Source organism: Haliotis asinina, chromosome 6, assembly GCF_037392515.1.
Source record: "Haliotis asinina isolate JCU_RB_2024 chromosome 6, JCU_Hal_asi_v2, whole genome shotgun sequence".
Classification (NCBI taxonomy): Eukaryota; Metazoa; Mollusca; class Gastropoda; order Lepetellida; family Haliotidae; genus Haliotis; species Haliotis asinina.
Genome location: NC_090285.1, coordinates 34,553,422 through 34,576,526, shown reverse-complemented (window position 1 = coordinate 34,576,526; position 23,105 = coordinate 34,553,422). Strand labels below are relative to the sequence as shown.

General features: G+C 39.8%; 1 protein-coding gene across 1 annotated transcript; it reads right to left on the bottom strand.

Moving 5' to 3' along the window:
• Positions 1-13,603: 13,603 nt before the first annotated feature.
• LOC137287816 (zinc finger protein 862-like) lies at positions 13,604-14,773 on the bottom strand. The gene has a single exon (XM_067820204.1). The coding sequence runs from the start codon at positions 14,771-14,773 to the stop codon at positions 13,604-13,606; it is 1,170 nt and encodes a 389-aa protein (XP_067676305.1).
• Positions 14,774-23,105: the final 8,332 nt, after the last annotated feature.

Here is a 23,105-nt window from a genome sequence, read left to right as displayed (position 1 = left end):
CCGCTATAGTGATTCAGGTTAGCCAAATAAAAATATTTGAGACTCAAAGCATTTCATTTAATCAATTATTCTTTCTGACCCGTAATCAAGTTACATCGCATTTCGCGACAGGTTGTGATTGAATAAAAAAAACATACTGAATTGAAAGCAGTGCAGTAGCAAGTCACACAACGAAATATAAATGATTTCGAATCAATTTAAAGAACCCAACGATATCATCAGTGTCAATATATTGCAAATACTCGTCCCCTACAAATCTAAACCTTTAGAAAACACAACGCAGAACGCCATCGGCTGTTCTGCAAGTCAAGTAGAGACATTTTATTTTACGAACGTATTTGTGCTAAGGTTTAGTCTATAAAACGAGCATAGTTCGTACATCCAAATGTCCCATGCCGTCAGTTAAGAGAAAGGCGTCAGTACCAAAACACCGACATGTCAGCTCACTCTCGTCGTATCGAAATTGAAATATTGGTTAAAGCAGACCGGTAGATGTGTGGACTCCCGTGGGAGGCCTGATCACCACAAATGAATATTCATGAGACTTTGAACATATTGTTGCGTTGCATGCGACATCGATTATGGCCCGTCGAGGGACAAGTAACTCTGATTGCCGTGTTTATCGCGAGCTTTTCGAATCGTCTTTATTAAGCCTTTCGGACGATTTTTCAACAGTTTTAAAAAGAAGCTATTATTTTCGCAATAAAAACTTGAAATTTGGAAAATCGATTCAAAAGAAAAAAGTAAACTGGAACTGTATTGATTGATGTTTTCTCTTCATCTCAAACCTTTTCCTCCATATATGAATGTTGTTTAGAGTCCAGCTGGAATTTTATGAAGATCAGTTTCCTTGTTTGTAAACTCCGATCCGAAACCTTTCCAAAAGTAATTCAGGTGGGTGTAAATATACAAATATGTGCTAGATTTTTCAGAATTAAATATTTTTTATTCACTGTATACTGAGGATAATACCTCCGAACCTTTGCTGTGCGAATCTCAGCAGCGGCGTCAAATAACAGAAAATACTAACAGCTTCACTAGGCTCTGCTTTCTGTAATGTGTTTCCCCGAACACAGGAACACAGGAAGTGGTAATGGCCGATGGCCTGTTGACATTGTCGTTTATACATGGTATAGCCGGTATCAAACCTATACTAACACGTTGACAAAAGCTATAGACAAGCGTTGTGAATACTGTTATCAGTAATTTATGGGCGACAAGGCTTGAATAAATCCCTCAGCATAAGTAACAATGGACCCACGGGCCTCAAGCAAACAGGCACATTATGGGGCTTTTTAAACGATTCTAAACCCTGACTCTGAAGTCAAAGTTTTCGCGAGGCGAACACTAGAGGATTCCATGGTTAATCCATACATTGACATAGTCACACAACTGTAAGTGTCAAGATATTGTCAATGCCAAGTCAGCCATTTCTCTGGTGCCACCTACCTCGTGTTTTCTCTGTATGGAAGATCACACTAAAACTGGACACGTTTTGTATATCGCCAGGTAGGTGTTGGGGCAGGGATGAGATGGCTAGCGCCCTCCGTACCCGTTCCCTCTACCTGCATCCGTTAATTAAAGGTGAGCGGACCTTTCACACCTTGATGTGAACTCCTCATGCATATTTTGAAATCGACGTCATAACTTCATTTGCATACATTAAAACAAATGTTTTCCTTATTTTGATTTAAGGGAAATGTCCTTTGTTTTTAGCCAGGTATTCTTTATAGGGGCACGTTTTAATGCATATTTCAAAAATATGCAAATGTGTCGATATGGACCAATTTTATGAATAACAACATCTTTAATTATAAGGTTTAACTATATTGTACTTCACAACATCTGAAATGCCTCTACAAATTGAGATGCAAATAAGTTACTTTAACAATGTTTATTATTTAAAGGGTTTGCATTGTCATCTCGTAACAAGACACATGTTGATTAATTTTTCTGAACATATTCGTTATTTATGAAATATTATTTATTGTTTTTTATAAACACAGAGAAATAACTAAATAACAACAGAGAATTACGTATCGCCTGCATTAGCATAATATTATCTTTTAATGTATCATGCTGACTGATAGCCATATGTTTATGCTGTGTTGGCGTGTGAAAAGAGTTATTACAATTCCATGTTTACACTGTACGCAGCATACAGCTGGTTAAATATTATTTGAATTTGACGATATATACGCATTTATTACAACACCACAGCATTATTGAGCTATATATTCTTCACTGATTCATAGTCATAAAAAATACTGAATGGTGGGCGGTAAGTTATATCATGCAAGCGTACAGTCAGTGAAATATACACATGCACACACTTTCTTATAAATAGAAATATGCTTGAAAATATGAAACTGACACATTTGTATTAACCAGTGCCCGAGATTATTCAACGGTGATTTCAAGCTTTTATGGCGAACACATGTTCGCTCCTTCTGGCTATCGAACTTAATCAATTCAAGGGCACATTTGCATATATTTCCTTGCGTGCTATTTTATATATCAACAAACAGGGGCAGTAAATTGACAAATAGTGTAGCAATTCAAGTGAATATCTGACGCGCTCGATTAGTTTGGCATAAAGCGTCCGAGCGGCCTGTTGCACGTCCTTGCTGAGTCTTGTTGTGGTGTTGTTGTCGAGCAATCTACACCGGCACGTGTTGCAGGGACGGGTGACTGTTTGTCAATATACCGTGGGCATTGGTAGGTGCAACAATGCGAAAGCGATATTAACGGTATTGTTCCCGCCGGTGTGTTTGAAGGAACCGACATCTATATGCTGGGAGCAGATGGTAACGACATCGGCCATATGCTTTGTGACTATTTGATTGCTGGAGTTGAGTTCATGATGATGATGATGATGATGGTGGTGGTGATACTGGTGTTGAGGGGACAACCGTGGTTGCATTGGGATTTTGTGTTGCCTCTGTATGTTTCAGTGTGTGCGGGATTTTAGTTGTGATGTTCCTGTCGTGAATCGTTGCGGTTGTTGTGTTGAAGGTGTTGATGATTATTACGATGATGATGATGATTATTATTATTATTATTATTATTATTATTATTATTATTATTACGATGATGATGATGATGACGATGATGATGATGATGATGATGATGATAGCGACGATGCTGTTGCTGCAACGACAGCGTTGGTTTCACTGGATGTTGCTTGTGTATACTCCGGTGTATTCGGGATTTTAGTTTGATTGTTGTCGTACGGGTGATGATGATGATGATGATGATGATGATGATTAGGATGGTTACGATAATGAGGAATAGGATTAGCCTCATTATTATCAGTAGTAGTACTTTATGAATATTGTTGCCTTCTTGGCGATGGTGCATTGTTGCTTTGACGACGACGACGACGACGACGATGACGACGATGATGATGATGATGATGATGATGATGATGATGATGATGATGATGACGCCGTCGACGATTTGTCATTTCATTATGCCGGACGCCTTATCCTTTTTCATATGTTAGTTATTCGTCTGCGAAAACAGCAATGAGTAGTCCGTACACGACTGTGTGTTTGTGTAAATGGATCGATGTTATGGTGGTATGGATTTAGCAGAGTCAGGCCATTCTATATCCGATAGCACATGTTCGTTGTGATCAATAGATTTACTGCCTGTTTGTCAGTGAAGTTTGAGGCCTAGCTGACTACCAGTCCACACTCCTCCCTGTCGTTCCACACACACCATCCCGCATTAATGAACAGTCTGGAAGAAACTAAAACGTCTTCAAATACCACCCGTTTATCAGACGGGTACAATCATTGTGAAAACACTTAACATACCCAAACTGTATGAGAATGCACATATCGATACCCCATGAAAACTGACCGTTTAGGTGTATATTATGAGATTAATCAGTTATGTTTCGAAAATTGATATTCACATTAATGTGAATAGGAATCACTGAGAAAATCTGCTGCGGATGTTACTGTTAAAAAGATGAATATTCAGACAATCCAAATGTCCGTAAATTCATCCACCCTCAAAATAGCCACAAAGCATTATTTGTCCTTCCCGAGGAGTTGTTCTTCTTGTGTAAATTCTACGGTCTAAACCTTATAGTCTACAACACTGCGATTCCATTTAATAGTCTGAGTGTATAATTTAAAATGATTTAAAACCATGCCATCACTTTTTAACTTTTTAAAAAACGGCTGTCTGTCACGTTTCCTTTGTATTTTGCCACTATAGAACTAATAAATAACATTTTTGTGACCTCCGAACCGGGAAACGACACGTGTACCGGGTACTCTCCAGAGAAACGAGACAATATTTCATCCACGTCATCTAGCCCAAATTTCATAACATAAAATGAATTCAGACTCCGAGCGTCAGTAAACGGACTTGACTTCTCACAACCGTTGGATCACTGAAGAAGATAAACGGCGTTGTTTTAATGCCTTGCGTACAATTTTTATTTGCCCATTCATTTGGTTGTTCTCAGGGGACGCTGTCAAAATTATTTCGCAAGAGCCGTACTTGAAAACATACGTCCAATAAGTACTGCTTTCGCCTGTCAGAATCCGGAGCAAGTGAAATATAGCTGACTGTTTGGATTCGAGCTTGTGACAGGTGAGAAGAAGTTAGCCACGTTAAGTTCGCACTTCACAAATCACACGGAGCTGAATTTGTCAAGCTGGCTTGTCGCGATTGTGTTAGGGGCGTCTTGAGGAACAGGACAGGTGTTTTCGCGGTGAACTTCAAAGGCTGTCAGGTAAAATAAGTCATGAGACTGACCGGTGGAGTCACCTTTGTCCAGTAGGCATAATTGAGGGGAGTAAGACAATGCCAGCCCGGGAGGGGGTTTATGAGCAGGAATATATATACCGCCAGTAGAATAATCTGTCATGAGTGGAAGCTTGTCTTTTGTAAGGTAACACCGTCCAGGTTAAATCTGTGTCTCATATCGACTTCCTAATGAATAAACATCTGGAAGATATAAGTGTGCGTAAAATTAAATTGCTGTCTTTGAGAAGGATACAGACGCCATGTCTTTTTCACAATTGTGAAACCCACAGATGTTTATATTTTATTACTAACTGAACACATAATAACTGGTAACAGATTTTCGTAAGTCTTAGATACAATCATATCATGCGCGAAAGAAATATCAAGCTTTGCTGATACAGGTTTTCATTCTTTGCCCCGGAAGTAAATCCATTTATCAATTATTTTCCGGGTGAAAGGTCAGGTCAAACCTGTTGACCTCAGGTCTAAAAAGGGGCGTGGCATCAGGTAGATTCTATGATATCGATTATCCGGGGACCTGGTCTTATTAAGCTTGAAAGGGCTACGCAATAAGCGTGGTCTTTTATGTTCTCTTGATTGACACAGCGGCTCCTTTGAAGTGAAATTAGTTTCACGCCTTCAAGAATTTAAGGCAGATATGTACCACTGTCTCAGGAGAAATGGGAGGGTTGTCGTTTTCCTGTTAAAGATTACATTCAACAATTGGATTTTTTAGGAAACTATATTGGTTTAACAGGGTTCTTTAAAACATGTGCTCACGTTTTTAACCACAGTGGAATTTCATAAAAGAAAATTTGCATATTGAAAAGATTTTTTCGTTTCTGCCTCCGCGTCTTCGTTCGATGCTAACAATCATATTTCTTTGAAAATTGCTGCTTGTGGCTTCGCAAATCACCACATAATGAATTATCACGTGAGGAAATATTGTCTTCTATCGCGTAAATCAATGGCGTAACATCATTATCAAAATCTGTTATCTGCAAAAAAGACGCCGCTAGTTTCTTTCATTCTGTAACAGCCTCCAAGAAAATATTTCTGATGTTGAACGATCAGGTCTTTTTGTGTGCGTTCCTAGATTAGTGCCAAGTATGATTTTATGAGAAATGTATACATAATGCTGTTTCAAAGAAACCTCTGTGACATATAATAATCATATTTATTCAAAGTAATCCTGGCGTAATATTACTAAACGATGGTGTAGGATGTGATCGGCCCTCAGTATAATTTATTAATATATTTTATCATCACAATAGATTACGCCACATTATAATTGACGCAAATATTTTAGTCGATATTTTGTGAAAAAAAAGTGGAGTTAATGTAGTACAGGTTCTCAGTGTGAGTAAATAATTCTGGATTTAATTGGGGAAAATGTTATGAGCACTCTTGTGCTTAAGTACAAGTATTATATGTCCAAAATGGTTTGTTTTCCATTGTGATTTTTTAATGTAAATATTTACAAAAAACCCCGTTCCCATATGAATGCACCGAAAATGACTGATATCCAATATGATAATGATACATACAACACAATGCCCTCCATCCGCTAGTCAAACCACCAAAGAAGAATGAAATCTACAACTCTGAGAAAATAACAAAGTGAAATGCGATCCAGATGTTAATTTCACTTGGTGCGTGGGAATTCGCAAGCGGTTCATACTGCTTTTATTTTCAATGATTGATGCATAAAAATCAAATCAATATTTCATATGGACAAGTTAGCGTCGCCTCTTCTTTGGTGTCGCATACCCCTACTTCTTTTATACATTTTATTGTTTAATTATTTATGATTGTTTCGCTTAACTGGTTATGTAACCTTTCGATTTGTGTCATTGGGTATGTATAAAGACACAACAATCTCTACGTCCGCAATGAACTTATAGTAGAAATTTATTCTACCAACAAGCAGTAAACTGGCTTCAACAATCAATTTTTCATGATAATACTACTTTATGGTAGTTCACATCACCCTGCCATGTGGGAGCTTATCCACATTGAAAAGCTTTATTACAGAGGCTTTTATACAGCCTCGTGGTTATGACACAATTATTATTATGTCTGATAAAAGATATATACACATAAAATCATTATTGACATTTTGGAGTATATACATTCATAAAGTACGCTATGACCCTGTCGCATGTTTACAAATGAATTAACAGATATGAGCGTTTGTTAATTTAACAATGACTAGACAGCCACAGACATCCATGAGTTCATTTCAACCTGTGGAGTGGTAAGCAAAGGGAGGCTACTCTCGGTATCTCGATTCGTCCTCCATATCCAAGAGAGCCAAGCTCGTTTATTTACTCTAGCATCTCCCGTTTAGGTAACTCTGCAACTAGGAATGCTTTTTGTACAAAATTGCGAAATTAATTGGATTCGGAAAACATCAGTCGTAGTACTTTGGGACTCAAATCCGTTCGATACCCCATTCCTTGCACGCATAGAATTGATTGTAGTTAAATTGTGACACTCAACAGATACTAGCAATGAAATAAAGCGACAGACTCGGGAACCAAATATAATTTTTCTTTTCACAATACAACCCTAATTCAATACTTCCCATTGTAAAATGCATTTTGGGGATTTATGTTGGATTTCTCCCTTCTGCATTACTGTTTTAGTCTCGATGAACGTTAGAGACTTTTCGTCTCGTCAGCACTGTGATTGTTAGAGATCTTTTTAAAACTACCATGTTTTTATTTTAAGGTTTAAAATTGCACGTGATTCGATTTCATAATGGTGAGCCAGTTGATATGAAAAAGGCAAATTTGAAATATATTTCGAAACAGATATACGTTACACGCTTTCAATGACAATAATTTCAACATGTATAATGTATGTATATACGTGTTAACCTGTACAACGTATTCGCCCACCAAACTCTTATATAATTAAATGGTGATTATGTAAATACAGTGCAGACTATTTTTCTCGCTTGATTTATATTCTTGTAACAATGACTCTTTTCGTATGATATGTTGCTTGTGCGGAGAACGCGAGTGTTATTTCAAAAATATGTTTACACGTATATTTCTTTCCATTTTGACATTTAAAGCACAAGAACGCACAGAGTCATTTTAAAGTATAAATTAATGACTGTACAAAGCTCAATGGTCCTGTCATTTTAAACAAAGTCCTTCAGAAACAGGCTGAAACCAGCGTGAACGAGAATGTTAGACGAATTAACCTGGAGTTGTTTTGTCTGCGTGAGACTGCGGTATGACATATACACATATATAACTGTTTTACGTAATTCATAGTCAGTTCAGTTAAATCTAAAAACGGCGTTTCTACTGTTAAGTTTAATCCGTCGATTTTCAAGAGCGCAATCTTGTATGCACAGACCAGGATGTTTTGTATGGACTAAATCTCATTCCTTAGCTGGCGTGTAGGCTGTGGAAAAGGCTGCAAGCGGACCCTCAGGCTATTCATTCAAGCGTATTTATGAACATAGCTGGAAAAGGATAACTTATCAAATTAGCCACATGGTCGCCGTGTGATACGACATTCATATTCATTCTGGCGATTATCAAGAATGACTAATATTTGATTTGGTCGAACGTCTAATTCCATCGATACCAGTGACCTCGAAATTGGATTTGTGTGCAATTAACTTTCATCGAAGGCTTCTTGATGTTGTTTATTTTATATCTTCTGGATGTAGGTTTTATTTCCTATGATGAACATTCCCCAAACAGCAGGGGACTGTTCCGCCAATTTTACGCGACTTGAAACCTTATTTTTCAACGATGTAAGCGTCTCAAAACAGGAAACTTTTTATGCTCTCCGTACGGCTATAAAGTTATTTCTTTCTGAAGATGTGAATATGGGTGGTCAATTTCTACATAGCGAGTTTTATCCTTTTTAGCGGGTTTTATCTTTTTTTTTTAGCGAGTTTTATGTCAATGACTTGTTGCTTCTTGCATGAACGACTCACTCAAAGGTTCCAGTATGCAGCAAGGATTTCCAGCAAGGAAAAAGACCCACTTGTTGTTATTCAAAAGAGATACGGCTTCCCCTCCTAAATACGGACCGTCATTGAAATCGTTCGCATTAATCAATATCCGAATTAAATACTCGTATATACGGAATGACGTCTCTTTGACAGATCCTGGTCATCCAGAAAGGGGGCGTCTGGTTAAAGGAGGTTCGGAGTGAACGGTTTCACTCATGTCACACACAGGGCACATTGACTCGGAGATAACGGAATAGCTTGGCAATTCGAGATGCATGCAATAATGAGTGTTCATTTGAAGCAAATGTTTGCCTTCGAGTTAACCGGGGACGTAGGTAGAAAGGAGGTAAGAGTATTGGGTCTCACACAGTGCACCCGTTTGGAGAATCGAAGTCGGGTTTTCGACGTGACGAGTGATCGCTTTAACCACTAGACTATCCCACCACTCCCTTAATAAAACGCCTCATTATTCACCACTCATTACCGACATACACCTTGTAGGTATTCATTGGTACCCGTAAGGTTTATATACAACTGACTGTTAGGTATAAAGAAGTAAACAAAGAGATTGTCGTCACACGTTTTTATTTCTCTAAACATAATGTTCAATACAAGGAGTATACAAGCAATCATTGAATAGTAAGCGAGTGGTTTTGGTCTGTGAATGTTTCATTTTCACGTCGAGTGAGAAAAAAACGGTTCTTGAATATTCACCTTGTTCATGAAACAAGCTAACCCGGGTATGGTGCTACAAAACCTAGAAAGTGAACGAAGCCGCGTCTGGGATTCGAACTCGAGTATGAGACGGCCTATGGATACTCAGCGGTTATGTGGGTTTCATCAGTCTCTCTCGTTCTCCCTTCGTCATCACGCTACACATAAATATCACAAGGTACAACAAGAGATCTGTCAGATATGTACACTTTCGCACAATAATCATACTATCAAACCTAACCATAAAACATGTTCATGAATAAAACATTTTATTCCATATCCCATGTGAAACAGTGTCAGTAATTTTATTGCTCAAAAAGTACCCTGTACATGTATATTTCATCGGCGAATGTCAATCATCGTATTAAATCCTCCCACCCTTGATAAAACCTTATCTTGGATAAGACCCACCTAATATTACAGTCAATGGGCCACGAAACTAACCCAGCCATATCAAGTCTTGACGTGTAGACGTGTACAACGACAACCCTGAGTGAGTCTTTTCACACAAGAAATGGATTAGCTGTTACAAAGTCCCATAAACCCCCTCGTATATCTAGCAATGTACACTGCAATTCATTCAGTATACTATGATTGTTCATCGGAAGAACGATTGTGCACTTAGGATGCCACACTCCATGAGATTCTAGAGGGATTTTTGATCTTTTAGATAAAAGCTCATTGTAAAGTAGTCAACTGCAAATGACTGACAGGTGTTACAAGTTCTAGAGGATTTTGTTCATGGACCCCTTGGCAACTAATAGAATTCTCACTGATATCACTAAAGAGGTGATTTGAAAATGTTAAGAAATGTAAGGGATAATTTTCACTATTGGTGTCAATGACGTTTTAATGTCACCAACACCTTTGAACATTAAGACTTTTTGTGTGTTTCTTTCAAGTCATGTACGAAATGTCGAAGGAAGGTTTGATGCGATGAATGTCTCAATAGAAACTTACGGAGCAAAACTCTTGTCAACCTTAAACGTGGTAGCTTAATGATCCTTACACTGACACGTGGGGGTGTGTTACCAGACCGTGGTTCTTGTTTGTCTTGTTCACTCTAAGAACACGGGTGCAACACAGTTATCTCTAAGTTAAAATTCCGTAAACGAGTGAAACGAAGTTTCACTTATATGAACACTGATGTATCGAAGTAAAACTTCCATTAACTCGACTCTAACACTATTAACAAATGCGTTACGAAGTCTCATTCCCACGAACACGGATGTAGCGATTTCTAAATTCAATGACAGCGATATGAGGAAGTGCCACTTGTAAGAATACGGCATTTTAGAAGTAAACGCGGGTATATGTTTAAATTTTATTAACGCGGGTATACAACTAAATTCTATGAAGTCTTAGTATAACGAAGTATGAGGTCTATGAGCATGAGTTTTACTCCGAAGAACAAGGATACGATGAACTGTGGTTAGGGGTAAAACCAAAGTTTGGATGAATTTTATGAATATGAGTATAACAAGGTTTAATTCCAATGAACACAGGGGTGACGAACTCTTGGTGATCAATATCTGACATGCATGCGGACAACGTAATAATGAACAGTCATTATATCTGAATCGACTTCATGATACTTTCATAGTGGTCAATGAAATTCTGTTAATCGATATTGTGATGTTTATACGAAACTCGTCCGGTATAACAAACGTCCGTCCAAACAGATTATATATATGACTAAATAAATAACCTACTATTTAGATACACATTCACAACCCTAACGGCCTGGTGGTGGTGTTTTGACGGGGTTCGCACTTACGGGGTTCCGCTGTATTGGACTTCATTACGATCTGGTTTTCCGAAGACCAATCATTTATTCATTCCATTTATGAAAGCTGGTGTTGGACTGAAACCACTGTTTATAGGTCTGTCTGATCTACGCCGCCTATCGAGAAAATTGAGTGTATTAAGTACCACACGGTGTTAATTATACAATGTGGTCCTGTGGCGATAACACATTCGCTGACGATCCGAAAACCCGCCTACAATGAAGCATTAATGCCCCCAAAAGCATCTTTCGCCACCCTACCCTGTGGATCTTGATAAAACAGGAGACAGTCGCTCCTCTAACGCTAATACCGATCATACATGTAGTTATTTCGAAGTTTCTTTCTCTTTATTTCTAACTGTCGTTGCAAAACAATATGCCATGGTTGCTGTTGTCGGAAGAAACAATACGCCGGCAGATACAGGGCTAACTAAACAACGTGTCGCTTTTAAGGAACCAATTTAGAAAGGCCGAAAAACTTGTTGGAAGTGTATGAAGTTCATCTGCTGATGATTACTCCAATACATGTGTTTCAAGACAAAGCATACTTTTTTAACAACTGTATTTAACTTTAAGCAATTTACATTATTTCGCTATTATGAGCTGAAGAGAAAGTGCAAAGAATTTCAATTCCATTGGGCAGCGGGCGGTAATGTAAGGTAGCTGCACGTAGTTTGCAATCAGTTGCGTTATTGGGAGCTAAGGCCTATATCTTTCATGTGACAAGGAGAACACTTATTACTTTGTTTTGAGTCCTGCTAACCTTTGCAATTGTTTAAGTGGTTGTGTTTATCGAAAAAAGTCGTTGGCTATTGCTATTTTGGCCTTTAAACAGACATTGAAGCACTTCTTTCATTAGGATCGGGTTCTTTGAAAGCGGAATCTATCATCTTCTTGAGGCCACCGACGATTGCTTGTCACATCGTAGACGACGCAGAGTGAATTAAGACTTCAACAAAAACGATATTGAGCAGACCAAAAACTCTCCATACATTAAATAGCTCTACAATACACTCATAAAACAATGAAATGAATTATTGCAAACGCTAATCTAGCCACGGTGATCTATTGTTTTTAATTCATTACCAGAACCGCCAGCAGACGAGTTTCACGTTACGCGCAGACGATCAGACTGTACGGAGCAGACGACTTCCGTCGGTCGCTATGGAATTCTGGGAATGGCGGTAGGTAGTTATCGGTTGAATCTCGTTACATCATACAAAGCGATTGCACACCAGAAGTATGAGTTTGAAGTGTATTATATGTATGAAAGGGGGACCCTCGTCGGCGGTTGGGCTTGCTCACCGAGGCTCAGATATCCTTGATGATACAATATCTAGCTCCGAGTCCTGATTGAGCCGAAGCATCCATGTGTGGTACCCCATGTTGCGAAAGATTTGAAAACTACAAAACCGCGACACAGTCTTGAGACGCAGCAGAAGCGTCTGTCGGGTCTAGTCTTTGCTTGATATATTTGTCTTTTAACAGAAGTCTTTTTCTCACAAGACCTAGATTTTACGACTCAATAAAGCATGAAAAATTCTTTATGGGCCGGCGGCTACCATTCAGAGGCCGTCACAGGAACTCGAATGCCTTGCAGGACGCCGTCTCGTGATCTCGAATAGTAAAGCCATTTCGCAGTGGGGCTCATCCCAAATCGGCCATGAAAAAGCCAAAACGAAATAGCAGGGTTCTAGATGGCAAATTGTTCCTTACCTACTGCTTAGATACAGTAGATTAACAGACAGCGTGGGTCTTTATAATGCAGGGGTGTGGAAATACAGTTTTCATTCACTTGTCCACGGACAAGTAAAGTGCCAAAATCCACTTGTCCGCAGCTAAACTCTACTTGTCCGAATTATGACAGTTAAAACTACAATTAAATCAACATTACCTTGACTATACTATGGCATACATTGTTGAAGGTCATCAAACACGTTTACTTTGCACAAGTTCTTTATTTTAATGAATTTGTTTGCAACACAGTCACTAAATCTCTGAATTCTTTGAAATTAGGAACTTCCATTCACCTAATGGAAGCAGCCAGCACAGATGTATCTTCTACCTTCTGTCTTGCAATGTCACAAAGTATTTAAGTCACACAATAGGCTGGATCAAAAAGTATTTAAGTCACACAATAAGCTACATCACTTGCTGTCTTCCAACTTCTGTCTATCAATGTAACTCAATGCTAAACTGAATATCACATATTTGTAATAAGGCACTACTTAGCTGAATCATTTCTTTATTTTCCAGCTTCTGTCTAGCAAAGTGTCTCTATGGTAACTTCACATCATCAGGCAATGTTTAACTGAATGACTTGCCATGATTTTCAGCTTCTGTCTAACAAGGTTTCACATAATAAGGCATTGTTTAGCTGAATCACTGGCCATGTCTTTTAGCTTCTGCCTGGCAATGTCTTCCCCACCCAGTGTGTTAACAATGGCATCTACAAAAGGCTGGATAGATTCCTGATCTGTCACATCAGAACAGCTTGCTGTACTGGCTTGGGTAGGAACTACAGTAGCAGCCCTCTGACGCTTTCTGTGAGTTATGTGTCTATGTCCAGATTGCAACCAAAATTCAACAGCTTGAAGTGGATCAAAGTCCTCAAGTTGTGTATCACTAACAATGATACGCATTTGGTTCTGAAGGTTTTGTTGGGTAAGGCGTGTTCTGAACGAATTCTTCACAAAATTCATATTGGAGAACAAGCGTTCACATGCAGCTGTCGAAGGTGAAACAGTTACCAACATGTTTAACAGGACCAGAATGTGTTTAACACTCTCTTCCTGTCTTTGCAGAATGGAAGTGTAGACTGCCAGGGGGTGTGATTTCCTTTGCATTGAGACTTGTACTTTCAAGGTTTGCCATTCGGAGGGAATGCTGGATCTTTCTTCGTCTGTCAAGATGTCACTGTATTCATCACAGAGAGTTCCAATTTCCTTGCACCCATAAGTGCTCAAGTCCTGAAGACTGAATGGCCAGGTCCTGAAGTCAAACACTTGAAAGTTGGAGACAGGGGGTCTTCCCAAATCTGAAAACCTGTTCAGAATGTATGTGGCAACTTTTTCAAGTAGATCATGAACATCTTTGTCCTCTCCAAAGACAGGGAGATGGCCAGTGAGTTTTAGCTTCCCATCAAACAGGGCAGATTCCTTGTCAAAAACACTGTAGAACTTGGACAAATTTTCTCCTGGTTCTTTTGACATAGCAAGTAGCTTCATGTACAGGGTATCAATGGCTTCTTTAACCTCAAAGAGAAGAAGATCTTTGGTCTGAAACAGTTCAGAGGTTTTTGTAATGACAGACAGAACATCAGTCATGAGGTGAATGTACTTGACAAATTTCACTTGCTTCAATTCATTGAGTATGGCCCGTGCCTGGCCTAATTCATCTGCCTTGTTGGATGTGGACAGCACTTGTTCCATATGAGAGACAGTGACATGTAGATCTGCACAAACTGCTTTCAGCGCTCGTAGTTTTGAAGAGACCCACCTGATAGCCTTGATCTCGGTGTACATGATCAAATTTTCTTGAAAAAAACATGCCAGTTTCTGAAGTTCTTGTCGCCTTTTTGGAGAATAAGAATAAAATTTGCAAATTCTCTTGATTGTGTCTTCAAATTTCTTTACATAATCCATGTGTTTTATGCCATCCAACACACCAAGTTCCAGTTTGTGTGCAACACAATGAGTTATAATAACTTTATTGTCCACTAAGTCACTCAGCTGTTTAGCAACACCGTTCTTGGCCCCCATATTAACTGCTGCTCCATCTAAATTCACACAGATTAATTTGGGAGAGTTATTCTGAGTATTTTCAAGATCAAAGCCACATTTCTGTACACCTGTTTTAATTGCCTGTACAACACCTTCAGCTCTGGCATTTTCCAGCTTCTCAATACTTGCCACTGCAGTAACTGGTTCATGACTGACTGGATGCACATAACGCAGTAATATACCCTCCTGGTCAATAACAGAAGAGTCTGTACTGGAATCACTCATAATTGAAACAAATCTCACACTCTGCATGTGGTTTTCAGTTTCTTTCATTAAAACAGCAGAAATAGCATTCTGAAAATCTACACAAGCATCCCTCCCGATGTGGTCATTTCCCAGCTCAAGTCCGTTTTTCTTCTGAATTTGGCATAAAAACGGATAATCGGTATATGGGCGTCCGTGTTTTACAACCGCAAATGCTGTGTTAAAAAGCTTTTTATATCGCTCAACTTCCTTTTCTTCGACTTTTGAAAAGGCTTTCGACAGCGCGCCGTCAGTCGTGTTTTTCTTCTGCTGGCCTTCAAATTTTGACAAGCACGAAATATGTCTGGCAGACATCTGATGGGCCGTTAACGTGTCCTTTCTGTCAACTGATTTTCCAACATACAGTCCAGAGGTAGTGTCTGCAAGTTGAGGGTACAGACGACAAATTTCGCAAAAATATACATTGTCATCGTCATCTGTTTTGAGCCACGTGAATTCGTGCAGCCAACCTGACTGAAATTTTCTAACTCTTTTTTTATCATAATCACGGTCGCGTTCTGATTTAGATTTTCTTTTACTAGAGCCAGCTTCCTCACTTGATCGACTCAGGGTTTGTTCTCTGTGACCAGGTGTTGATCGTATTACAAACTTGTCCATTTTTCATACAACATTCGCTTCCCTGACAGCGGAAGTTTGACAAATGTTCGCGAATGAGCTCATGAATATTAATCAGGGATATAACTTTCAGCCAATCGTAATGCTGCATCGTATCGAATTCTCAGAAATAGCCGAGGGATCACTTCCACGATTTTGTCAACGCGACTGTGCCTTATAGTAACAATTGATTTGACTGGTTCTCTACCAAGGAATTCCCAGGAAGTTATGAAATCCAGCCAACCAGAGAAGAGTTGACATTCACAATTTATTACAACACTAATATTCGTGACCGTCAGAACGAGTGCGGGAGGGGACTGATGAATGAATTTGATCTAGGACATTAATTTTTGGCACACTGTATTTTAATGGAACGAATGAATGAGATTCGGTATTTACTTGTCCGCGGACGACTAACTTGTAAAAACTGACTTGTCAGTGTCAATTTTTTCCCGAGTCGGACGAGTCGGACATAGTAATTCCACACCACTGTAATGGATCCGACGTTTAGAGTGGCGTAACGCATTTTGTGTAGCAGTTGTTCTCCAAATATCTCTTGTGTTTGTGGACATAGAAAGGGAGAATATTGGAGGTGTTGGACTCCCCGGCGTTTTTTCTCATTCCATTCAACTGGATGTCCCGTGATGAATGCATCGAAGTTCTCAGAAGATTAGAACAGAAGAATTCATCAGAATGGGTGATTACCTTCACTGAAGGACATGTTCTTTGGAAGGGAAAGTCGTTTCGCGAATTTCTGACAACACTTTATCTACCCGACCAGGCAATAAAGTAAAGGTGTTCTGTTAAATAGAAAATAATTTAGCGTTTTTGAGAAATTTACGGGAAATTAAGTTTTTCGGGCTATTAAATGCAAAGTGAATGATATTAACGATAGTTTGAATGTAATTGTATGATGAGTTTGCTCTTAAAATAGTTTTATGTCCACATTATGGTTCTAGTAAAGCTACAATCGTCAGAGACTATGTGATGATGAGATCATTGTTAAAGTGTCTGTTTGGATCAACACCTTGTCCAGGTACACTCGTTGTCATGTTTTTTTTAAAATTGAAATAAAAATGTTTCAAAAACATTCAGTTGTGTTTGTCAAAGGATCACTCTAACTGAGTCCTTGCTCTACACGCCGTTGTTTCTCCTGCAGGAAAATAGTTTTGACTGGTTCATGATTCAGATCCCGAGGGCGATTTGCGCTACAACGTGTCAATGATAGCACGACGGTTTTATTACATTGGTTGTTTTGTTTGCTGTTTAACGCAACACTCAGCAATATTCCAGCTATGAGGTGGCGTTCTTTGGTAATCAGGTCTGATCCAGATAACCCAGTGATCAAACGCTATTATGATTCGATGACGTGTCTGACCACCTGTGAGCCTGACCACCTCATCCCGTGAGTCCCCTTTTACAAGCATGGGTTTCTGAAGACCGATTCAAACCGGATCTTCACATGGTACGGTTTCATTAAAACTGAAACGGGTATTAAATTTCAGGTCAGGAATTGAGTTAACGGTCCTAAAGCCCTGAAATGTTGCCTTGTTGCTTTATGGGTCTCGAAACAGAATTATCCGTCGAGTGAGTGAGTGAGTGAGTGAGTTTGGGTTTAGAGAGCTCTTAGCAATATTTCAGCAATATCACTCGGGGCACCAGAAATTCACACATTGTGCCTATGTGAGGAATCAAACGCGGGCCTTTAACCACTAGTCATCACCACCGCCTTTAAACCTCCTAATTGCCCTGAACATGGACTAATACTGTGGTACAAACTACTGACGTCATTGGATGTATCTTTAAAAAAGTCATTCGCAATTCCCTACGCAGAGTTGGTTTCCTTGGCGTACAAGAATTACATTATCGTGGTTCGAATTTGACATTGGCCTTGAGTATGTTTTATGATTTTTCAACACTTTCGTATTATTCCTAACCACTTTGGTTGTCAAACTCTTCATTCCATCACTAGTATCATGATAAACGTATACAAGTTCTCTACAGCCATCGTAACACGCGGCCTTCGTCACATCATCACCGCTTTTATAATTACACCTATATCAGTAATATGTTTAGTATTTGAGATCACAGGCGGGAAGTATTGTTGTTCTCTTTTCACAGTGAATTCGTACGTTTCCCAAAAGACAAATAATAAAAAGAACATAATAAAAATAACAATCAGCTTTTATTGCGCCATTCTAAGATGAATATCTTGCTTACACCGCTACTTAGTATTACCTCGGATAACCCATGCTGCCAGTGATATATCCCACAGGGTACCCATTTTCTGCTGAGTGAACAGAGGCAATTTTTAACAAGTTTACATGTAAAGATGTGATCACATTTGAAGCCAGATATCGAAATATGCCCCTTTCATGCATTATCGGAACACCTGCCCTGGAAACAGAAAGTAAACCTTGGAAATTGTAGGGTTTCGGTAGTGAAAGCCTTTTCCTGGTACATTCTCCACTTCTCCCAACCTCGTTGTTCTGTCCGTCTTCAGGGGTGAGTCAGGTTTAGTCCCTCTGTGTTTTCCTGGAAGCACACCGCTCTAATTCGTTGACAAGATTACAGATATAGGAAGAATATGTGATACATTATAATGGTGAGCCAATTATGCACAGGGCAGCTAATACATATTTCATGTTTTATTTTTGTAATGTTAATTATTTACAGACAGGTGTATACTATTACATTAAACCCTTCCTCCAGTGATAACAAATTATGCATGGGACTCTTTCACTTTGGAGGGGTACCATTTGTTAACGAATTGATAGATTTGTGGTACATTTTCGTTTTGTTTTGTGATTCAGATTTATTTGGTTTCTAGATCCGTCTGTCATGTCGGAATACCACTGCAAATTGTTCCTGTTCATTTCATGACACAGAAACCCGACTAGATCCCAGTTACAACTGATCTTCACAACCTATGCTTGTCTTAAGAGACGACAATCAGACGACACTGTCCCTGACGTAAGTCATCGTATCCAGTCGCAAAGATCGATGCTTATGCTGCTGATCACTGTATTGTCTTTTCCAGACTCGATTATTTACAGACCGCCGTCATATAGATGTACTATCGTTGAATGCGGCGTAAAACTAAACACATTCACTCCAAGAGTGCGTATTCCAGTTGAGTTGATTGCTTTAGTTGTTGATCAAGAGTGGGTGAATTGGGGTTTATGTCTCATTCAGCAGTATTAGCGGATATCACACGATGTATCGATATGTTTAATCGAACCCGGATCGTAGGCGTAAAAAGTTTAAGCTTTGACAAGTAGGCTACGAAAAGTTTTACCATCGATCCGTGTACACCGCATCAGTGAAGTATATCCTACTGTGACTACCCACATGCATCAGCCAAAACCAACCTACGGGGCCCCCGGGTTAAGATAGACACCAGAGCAGTTACAGCATGCAGACCGCAAGGACAGGCTAACCGACCATATGGCCAAGCTATTACTTGTGTCATCTTAACCCGGTGGCGTGGTCGTTGCTCACATCGGTAGAGTCGTCGTTATATAGGTACTGAGTTCGGCGTTAAACTCTATTTGGCATAGAATTAGTAAAATGATGTCCTACATAGTATCGGACATCGGGTACCTCTAAAGTGTTTAATAGTTGCCAGTTCGCGTACCAGAAAGCGACCCTTGCGCTTTGGCGATCGTACAGAGGCTTGCTGTAGTCACATCGCAGTCAGCCTTTTATGGACTGAAGTCCTTTACTTTAAGTTTTTTTTGCAAGTTTTCAAAGTATGTTTCCCGTCCCCAACAATGAAACGTTTTAACAAAGCGACATGAGTGGTATGAAGTCATGAGTTCGTTTACATAAAAAGAGTAACACATTTATTTGTTTAATGATCCGTGATCCTCGCCTACCGAGAGTCTTATCTTATAGAACATGATAACAGTATCCATCGCGATTAACATTGCCAGACAGACTCAATTATCCGACAGTAACGCTGCAGAAAAACACATGTCACATCCAACATTTCTCAGTAAGCCCATGGCCCATAAAACTGATATTTTCTAACACAAGAAATGATACTTGCTTCCAGTTTGTTTTTTTGTTGTTTTTTTTTGTTTTGCTTTGTTTAGGAACTGGGGATATTTTGTTACGCCCGAAATTATACTTGCTTCCAGTTTGTTTTTGTTTTGCTATGTGATGACACTGACATTTTATCACACCAGAAGTGATACTTGCTTTCAGCTTGTTTTTGTTTTGCTCTGTTTTGTTCTATTCTGACACTGATATCTTGTCACGCCAGAAATGATACTTGCTTTCGGTTTGTTTTGGTTTGTTTTGATTTTTTTTGGTTCTGAAACTGATATTTTGTCCCGTCAGAAATGATACGTAAGTTTTGTTTTGTTCTGTTACAGGGTGAATGCCACGGGGACACTATACGTTCTATGGGCACTCAGTTCAATTCGCTATTAAAATGCACATATTTTTTGTGTAGGACCGCAACGGTATCACAGCCAGATGTCTCTGTAATTGTGCCCAAACGCCTCGTTGTCATAGTCCCTTGGAAGCCCCTTCTGACTTTTGTCAAAATCCTTTAATTTCTTTATGGCCTTTGCAGTGTACCGTGGTTTTAGCAATACCTTTCTAATTTAAATATCTCCCTCTTATTACCGTGAAAAATAATAATGGTCTTCTGACCACAGTGATTGTAGGTAGTTGTAGTTCGCGTTTTGAAAAAGACACTCATAAATATGCATGTCTACGATTCAGGCACTATTAAAGTGTGTATGTTACAAATTCATGAGATGATGTTCTTTCTCACGGTACGACTTCGGTTCACAAACCTCTATTCACTCCGACCTTTTCGAAAAACATGTATAAGATACACATATACCATGTATGAAACTCGACGCTGTATATCAGACAAAAGGCTATTCTGACAAAACGACTTTATATCTCAAACAGACATTCACTGGAACCATTTGAGGGTATGAGTATCATAACCAGTGTATCCACCAACCTCCTCAATTATTACGCCTCAAGGAACGAGGTGGAGGTCACGGCTGCAAAGAAACAGTTTTCATTCAAGGGGCAAATAACTCTGTATCGTGTCAGATAGCTCCAGCTTTGGCGTTTAAAGCAGAGCTGGTATTAAATCCGCCACATCTACTTTGGAACGACACTCGAGGTTAGAAATTCTGACATCTATTTAAACCAGCCTTTCTGGATAGAACTCATAGATAATATGTTGTCTGACATTAGCCACCATCTTACAAAACATTTCTAAATATCGGGCGTTCTCGTCTGTGGGTTTCACAAAAGACGATCTCAATAGAAAAATGAATCTAGACATAACTACACTGGTTGCATTTTCTAGCTGTCAAATCTGTTGTGCGCTTGAAAAGCTATTGGCCACTTGTGACACAGTTTAGTGTGTGAAGCCAGAAAGCTTTTCACTGTTTATTATATTATAGTTATAGAAGGGAATGTCAACCGCCTCTCTCCGTGGTTTAGTTAGGTTAAAGACACAGGGATTGTATAGTCTTGTATTGACGGACTTGTGAACGGTTTGCGGCAACACAACCTGACACAACTTGACCAAATACTGATGTAATTAATCTTGTCATGTGCCACTGTGGCCTTGACCGTGGATCAGTCTTCACAACGAGGCGGATGTTCTAGACCCGGTTCCTTTGAATTATTCTCTGTCAGTCGGTTAAGAATCGTTGTGCGTGTGTAGCTGTTGCCATTCTGTTTAACCTCTAACAGGGGATGGTGGGGTAGAATAGTGGCTGAAGCAGGGGATGGTGGGGTAGCCTAGTGGCTGAAGCAGGGGAAGGTGGGGTAGCCTAGTGGCTGAAGCAGGAGGTGGTGGGGTAGTCTAGTGGCTGAAGCAGGGGATGGTGGGGTAGCCTAGTGGCTGAAGCAGGAGGCGGTGGGGTAGTCTAGTGGCTGAAGCAGGAGGTGGTGGGGTAGTCTAGTGGCTGAAGCAGGGAGTGGTCGGGTAGCTAAGTGGCTGAAGCAGGGAGTGGTTGGGTAGTCTAGTGGCTCAAGCAGGGGATGGTGAGGTAGTTTAGTGGCTGAAGCAGGGAGTGGTGGGGTAGCCTAGTGGCTGAAGCAGGGAGTGGTGGGGTAGTGTAGTGGCTGAAGCAGGAGGTGGTGGGGTAGTCTAGTGGCAGAAGCAGGAGGTGGTGGGGTAGCCTAGTGGCTGAAGCGTTCGCTCGTCACGAGGGATTCCACACATGGATGACGGAGGACTGTGGGTAATGGAGTCCGGAGCACACACATATAGTGAGCGATATGATGAGCATCGCCCTACGACATGTGCAGTCAACCAACTCTGATCCAGGCATCTCTTACAACAAGCATGGATTGATAAAGATCAATACTTACGCGGATCTTCACAGTTTACTGTATTAGCAACGAGGATATTATCATATGTTGTATGACTAACTCATTGTCAGCAATGTATCGACAATAATTCCAAATACGAACATGTACACAATAGGACCCAGAATTGTGTCAAGGTGAACTGGTAGTGGGGATCACTCCCAAAGGCACAGAACACACCAACGGACAACATGTTGAGTTAGACACTGCCCTGTCTGGCGAAGATGGTTTATGTATGGGGATGAAATCCGTGAAGATCCGGGTTAGAATTGATCTTCAACAACCCACTCTTATCGTGAGAGGTAACTAACAGGATCAGGTGGTCAGGCGCGTTGACTTAGTTGACACATCATCGTATCTCCGTTGCGATGACCGGTGCTCACGTTAATTGTTGTTGATCACCGGCATTTCTGGTGCAGACTCGATTATTTACAACGCGGCGTTAGACAACAAACAATCAAACATGATAATAAAAATTAAGAAGATAGGGTGACCTATGACCTACCTAAACAACTAAAACGTTAGCATGGACTGAGTCTAGGTTTACGTTTTAAAGAATAGCTGCATTTGGGAGATAATAAGGTTTTATTGTAAAGGACGAATGCTCCATCCCCTTGGTCCATGACATAAATATGGTCGGTCAGTAAAACTTAGAAGATATAGCGACCTGTACGTAGTGTTATAAACCGGAGTGTGGATAGTGAATCAGATGATGTAATATACAGTGGAAGCTGTCAAAACCGACATCTGTCCAATCCGGCAAGTTGTCAACACCAGTATAAGGACTCCGTTCCACACGCCTCTTGTACATTTATCACCAGCTCTACAATCCAGCACGCTGTCGAAACTGGACTATTTCTTC

Excerpts from the sequence above, each read along its gene's own strand:
- LOC137287816 (XM_067820204.1), bottom strand. The coding sequence starts at position 14,773 with ATGTACACCGAGATCAAGGCTATCAGGTGGGTCTCTTCAAAACTACGA.